Source organism: Cucurbita maxima, unplaced genomic scaffold (genome assembly GCF_002738345.1).
Source record: "Cucurbita maxima cultivar Rimu unplaced genomic scaffold, Cmax_1.0 Cma_Scf00026, whole genome shotgun sequence".
In the NCBI taxonomy this organism is placed as follows: domain Eukaryota; kingdom Viridiplantae; phylum Streptophyta; class Magnoliopsida; order Cucurbitales; family Cucurbitaceae; genus Cucurbita; species Cucurbita maxima.
Window position 1 is genome coordinate 2,847,460 of NW_019272042.1, and position 6,484 is coordinate 2,853,943.

At 32.8% G+C, this 6,484-nt stretch overlaps 1 protein-coding gene across 2 annotated transcripts in view; it reads right to left on the reverse strand.

Moving 5' to 3' along the window:
* Nucleotides 1-1,490: 1,490 nt before the first annotated feature.
* LOC111499223 (probable acyl-activating enzyme 16, chloroplastic) overlaps nt 1,491-6,484 on the reverse strand; it is a 17,919-nt gene continuing 12,925 nt past the window's right edge. For both annotated transcript variants that reach the window (XM_023150749.1, XM_023150750.1), the window contains exons 10-18: nt 6,053-6,211; nt 5,102-5,155; nt 4,944-5,024; nt 4,169-4,306; nt 3,454-3,613; nt 3,199-3,278; nt 2,944-3,089; nt 1,849-1,906; nt 1,491-1,749 (exon numbers count right to left, since the gene is read on the reverse strand). In XM_023150749.1, coding sequence (XP_023006517.1) covers nt 1,657-1,749; nt 1,849-1,906; nt 2,944-3,089; nt 3,199-3,278; nt 3,454-3,613; nt 4,169-4,306; nt 4,944-5,024; nt 5,102-5,155; nt 6,053-6,211 — 969 coding nt within the window. In that variant the 3' untranslated portion in view covers nt 1,491-1,656. The remainder of the gene's footprint in view (nt 1,750-1,848; nt 1,907-2,943; nt 3,090-3,198; nt 3,279-3,453; nt 3,614-4,168; nt 4,307-4,943; nt 5,025-5,101; nt 5,156-6,052; nt 6,212-6,484) is intronic.

Consider the following 6,484-nt stretch of genomic DNA (forward strand, 5'->3'; position numbering starts at 1 on the left):
TTTTTTTTTTTTTTTTTTTTTTTTTTTTTTTTTTTTTTTTTTTTTTTTTTTTTTTTTTTTTTTTTTTGAGTTATCATTATTCAATAGTTCATAATAATAAATAGTGGGTGAAAATTCCAACCACAAAATATTTGGTTTCTAATTTTGTGAAAGAAATTGGTAATAATTGAACACCCAAAAATCACAAAAATAACTTTATGTTCATCAAAGGCATGTCTTTTCCATCCATCTTTCAACTTACCTTTAAAAAATGGGGAAGCACAGGAACATTAAAAAAAAAAAATGATTGATTTCATGGTAGTCTAATTAATTAAGTAAAATTTAATCTATTTAGGGACGAAAATAATGTTGTAGGTGTCGGATGATGAAAGTCCCACATCGGCTAATTTAGGGAATGATCATGGATTTATAAATGAGGAATACTAACTTCATTGGAGTGAGGCCTTTTGGGGAAGCCCAAAGCAAAGCCATGAGAACTTATGCTCAAAGTGAACAATATCATATCAAACACGAACACGACTACCCATCCGTCCAAGACAAAACTGGCACGTGCCCAATATTTTTTACCAAATAGAGCCAGGTTAATCTTAATACTTGGATTTTTACCATTTTTATTTTTAAGTAGTAAATTACAAATTTAATTCAAATTTCTAATTTAAAATTTTTATAATGTAATAGTCTCTAAATTTTAAAATTGAACAATAATTTTGTATCTAATATAATAAAAAAAAATAATTAATAAATTAAACTTTATACCTAATAACATTCTAAACATTCAATTTTACATCTAATAAATCCAAAAATTTTAAAAATTGTTGAAAAAGATGGGGACTTACCATACACTTAGAAATTTCAGAAATTTATTGAACACAACACATGCTTAAGATCAGACAAAAACTTGAACGTTCAAGAACCTATAAAAAAACTATCTGTGTTCGGGTTAGATTAGACACCTCAACTAATCTTGTAAGAAAATTAAATTGCATTACTTAATTTGAAAACCCATATAAGTCAATAATATCTTATTCTCATTTATCAATAAAAATTGAAACCTAACCAAACACTTAAATTTATTTTTATGGTTTCTTACTACATTACATTACATTACCAAATACAACAACATTAATTTAATTGAGATTTTTTCTTTTTTATTAAATTTATTGTTTCCCAATCATAAACTAAACACACCATAGGCTTAATTGCAATCACAGCATCAACACTTATTTGCTAATCCTATTTGATTCTTTGCATTAGATCACGTGCTATCTAATTCACCCCTAAACAAGATTCTTTTCGCCTGTCCCTCGAGTTGCTTGTAGCCTATAAGTCATCAAGGGATACTTAAGCTTAGAGGGTAGTTCTCTTTTCTCGTTTAAAAGTGGTTGGAAATCGAACATGTCGGGTTTTACGGGAAAAATATTAATGCAAAGAATTAATTTATCCGTGAGAGAGAAGCCATCCTCTCATCGATCATTATGCATGTGACAAACTTAGAGAGGAAATCCAATGATTTATATAAGAGTTAAAATGGTAAGAGTTTCATAAACAGGATAATCTCAAAAGCCAGAGACTAATAGAACTTATTGCCTGTAAATTTATTATGCTTTGTTTACCTGAAAATGAACATAACTCTGACTTAATTTAAAATCTCCCAAGTTACTTGAAAAGGTTCTCAATTTCCTTGTTGTAATAACCAGCAACTTTGTCTCTTCGAACCTTCATTGTAGGGGTCATTAAACCGTTGTCGATCTACCACACAAAATGTTTAGAAGTCAATGAAAGGATTGGCAAAAGTGCAAGCTTTTAGATATCAAAATCAGAAGATGATGGTGAGCAAGAGTTTCATACTGTAAATGGTTCATTGACAATGAGGATTGGTCCAATTTGAAATGGACATTCTGAAGTCCTGCATGAAATCAAAGTATTATATTGCTATCAATGATCTTTCGTTCTTCTCAGAACTAGACTGAAAACTTAGTCAATGGTTAATGATAAACATGGGAAAATCACAAATATAAATAGGAATTGAAAAACATCAGGTTTACATTGACTTGCTTCTTAGCAAATAAAGTTGCAAAAGGCAGTTTAACACATCAGAAGAATCATTGAAAACCCCTTTGCTTTGACTACATTACATTGTTAATTCAACAACTTACTCTCCTTACTAACTTGGGCCTTAGCCTAAGTGTTATATTTGGTTATGTACTAAAATTTAGTATTGGGAGATGCTATTTATACATTTGAACCTGCTTGGATCACATCTAAACAAATCGAACAGAACAAAGGCCAACAACACGAACAAAGGCCAACGACACAAAATACATGACGTGGCAGAATATGGGTACATATATTTCTAGACAAACACTGTGAGATACCACATTGGTTGGAGAGAGGAACAAAACATTCTTTATAAAGGTGCGAAAACCTCTCCCTAGCAGACGCATTTTAAAAAACTGGAGGGAAAGCCCGAAAGGGAAAGCCCAAAGAGGACAATATATGCTAGTGGTGGGCTTGGACTGTTACAAATGGTATTAGAGCCAGACACCGAGTATTGTGTCAATGAGGACGCTAGGCCCCGAAGGGGGGTGAATTATGAGATCTACATCAATTGGAGAGATGAACGTGTGCCAGCGAGGATGATGGCCCCAAAGGGGGGGTAGATTGTGAGATCCCACATCGGTTGGAGAGAGGAACAAAACATTCTTTTCAAGAGTGTGGAAACCTCTCCCTAGCAAATGTGTTTTAAAAACCTGGAGAGAAACCCCGAAAGGAAAAATCCAAAGAGGACAATATCTGTTAACAGTTGGCTTAGGCTGTTACAAACCCATTACACTAAAACCAACAAAAACACGTATGGGTTTAGGGAAAGGATTCCCAAATATTGGGTAGCTATTGTGATGAAAATAGGAAACGTTAATAACTTGGGAAGAAATGAAGTCTCACCATTTTCTCACTTCACTGTAAATCAGATTTTTCAATGTTTCATTGCTAAAATCAGCTGTACTTGAATCTGCAACAGACAATTTCCTTGCTGCAGATAATACTTCTTCCTCATTCGGAACTATAATTGCTCCTAGTCGTCGTTGATCCTGGATTATGTCAAGTAATGGTACAAGAAATTCACAAAAAAAGTAGTCGAGGAAAGCAGACTAGTCAATACACGGATATGATATATGACATGAGATGTTTTCACTCCACCTGGCCAATAACCACAATTTGTTGTATGAGACTACTTCTCATGGCAGCTTCTTCAAGCACTGTTGGTTCAACATTTTCACCTATTTTCCCCAAGAAAGATAAATTTGAAATGGTTATAAAACTGTTGACCAGAGTTTTCAATGAGATAAAATATCTTAACAGAAAGCTCTTAGACTTCTGAAATACATGAAGGGGACAAAAAAACCGAAATATTTTTTCTTCCTCAAAGATTAATACACTTTATGAGCTTTTTACCTGTTGAGAGAACTATAGTATCCTTTGCCCGCCCATCAAGAACAATTACACCTCCACAACGACGACTCCGGCCTATCGAATGGTGAGGAGCAATCCACCCGATATCCCCAGTGCTAAACCAACCCTCTTCGTGCAAGACTTGTTGTGTGGCAGATGAATTCTGATATCAAATCAAATGAAAATTATTTGTTAAAACCATAATTAGTCTAGTGAATTTAAACTGAATGAGCAATATTTTTCATGTACAGAAGGAAATTCAGTGCTGGAAGGGTGTTTTCCCCTTCATTTTTGGATGGGAGAGGGTTAAAGCATATGTGACCTAGCAATTTACTCTGGACATAATAATTATATCCAGTTCTTTCTTGTCGTTAATTTAATGCCTTAAGGATTGTATTTTATATTTACACTACTAATATAATTAGTAAGTAAAACTATACTAATTCATATACAGGAGATAACAGCACCTACACCTATATATTCCTGGAAAAATAATTACAGATGTGCATATAAGTGATCTCCATAAAAGAGAAGTTCAACTATAGAGCTGCACGACATAACAGTTCTTAAGAAATATCAAAATTTCGAACTAAGACATCATTTATGGTTATATATATAGTTGTAGGATCTAATAATTATTGGATGAAATATTAATGAAAAACATTACAACATAAGGATTTTGAAGTGTTCATTATAGGTGATTCAGACGTGAAAATACCTTATAGTAACCTTTCATCACTTGAGGTCCCTTAACTTCAACAATGCCTCTTGATCCAGGTGGGAGGACATCTCCTGTTTCCATATCTACAATCCTAAACTCTGTATGCCGAATTGGATGTCCAACCGAACCAAGAACCTTTAAAAGTTAAAATCTGCATAATGGTCATATAATCTGCCAATAGGTGTAGAAAAGTTCGAAAACAAAATGAAGCAAATAACAAAACTAATCTTAGCACAGGAGTCAAGAAGTACATAATATATCTTCTTAAAGAGTTGATTTAAAGACATCATAGTTGTATGTCGTATTCTAGTCCACAGGTAGAAAGGTCATTACAATGTTCTAAAGCCATTTCATAGCCAGAACAATAAAAGCTGCTAGTTTGAAATTTACAAGGGCAGCTTCCAACTATGAAACAGGGGAAATGACCACCGATGGTTGCTAATATTAAAGGGTTGGCATCACTTCAACCCAATATGATACTGGTTTATATCCATAACAAAGAAGAGTAGAAACAAGCAGCAGTTGATCTGTAACGGTTAGACGATACAGGTATGGAATCTCAAAATTTCCATGGAAAAAATTTGTTATTACTCTGTCAAACTATTGCCATCACACTCTAAATTTTACTAAAATATGCATGTTTTATACGAGGATGGCATCCAATTAGAAAGCTACTTAGAATATTATAATGAATATTGTTCCAGATAAAAAGAAATTAATATGCAGAAGTACGATATCCATCCATAGAGATTGACTTTTTGACGTTTCTTACATTGCAGGTAGGTCGTCGAGCAGCAATTACAGGAGAACATTCTGTTAAACCATAACCATTCTGCACTGTAATGCCAATTGCCTGAAAGAATGCTTGATCATATAAATTGCAAGCAAAGAAATTTGATAATAATTATCAAACGTATTTAAGCATCTGACCTCAAAAAAAAGATCAACATGTGAAGGTAAACTGCCCCCTCCACTTATGCCTGCCTGCAGATTCTAGAGAAGGTTAGTTATCCTACAAATCTCAAGAGCCTTGTCAACAAATATAATAGTTTCCAAGGTACCCGAATAAATATAAGATGTTTGGGGACAATATTCATAAGATAATACAAACTGAAAAACCATCTTCTCAGATTGAGTCTGTCGATCGAAAACTTGTTCTAAAGAAAATTTTGTCTATGAAGCATAAAGTTGTGTCCATGACATGTCAGGCACGTAAATTAGAATGTTAGCAATTACTGGTAGTTTTCTTCTTCATTTTTGACATGATTGATCACTTTATGAATAAAATATATCATAAATGGAATATGTGCGACAGAAAAAAAAAAAATCATGTCATAAAAATATCCAAATAAAGAGTGTATAAAGACGTTAAAACTGTCAGAAAACACCCACAGAGGAAAAAGAAAAAGGGACTGTAGGTGAAAAGAATTAGTACGCAATAAGGAAACTATAGAAAGGAAAAGTTATAAGTAGACTGAGTTTGATTAGTCAGAACAGACAAAGAAAAAGTCACTAGAAGAGAAGCTTCATCCACTTGTTTAATTGTATTAAATACAAAGTCAGACGTCCAGTCCTTAAATGTATATTAAAATGATTTTCAAATGTTTTAGCCACACTTGTTCTATGGACTTTCTTTCAAGCAATTCTTTTTTCAGAGGGAACATCGTTCACGCAAATATGGTGCGTCAAAATCATGAGTGAACCGAGTGCTGTGGTCAGTTTCTAACTACATATTAGACCTCCATAGGTTAGTAAAAAAAAAATGTCATTAGAGAAGAAATTAGCACCAAGTTCCCCCCCACACAAAAGAAAAAAAAATCAAGCGATTATGTTATGCATGCAAGTTATAGGGAATTTATTGAATCAAAGAAAGAAGAAGACCTTCCATATGCCAATTGCAGATTGAACTTTGCTATAGACTAATTTTTTTGCCAGCATATGAATTGGCCACAATATTGCAGCAGCCGTTCTTGCAAATAACCAGTCCAATGCAGATACAAAATGAGGAGGTTGAGCCTCACTTCTTGTTAGATAGGTTCCCTAAGGGGAAAACATGAAATCATAAAATAGTAGTAAATTATATGTAACTAGGTCTCAATAAGAATGGCTATATATTTTTTAAAAATAAGAAACTAAAACAAATTAAAGAAAGAAGAAAAAAAAGGAGAAATACGACAAGATGTCCTTCTATATATATGCTTTTAAAATAAGAAACTAAATCAAATTAAAGGAAGAAGATAAAAAAAAAAAAAAAAAAAAAAAAAAAAAAAAAAAAAAAAAAAAAAAAAAAAAAAAAAAAAAAAAAAAAAAAAA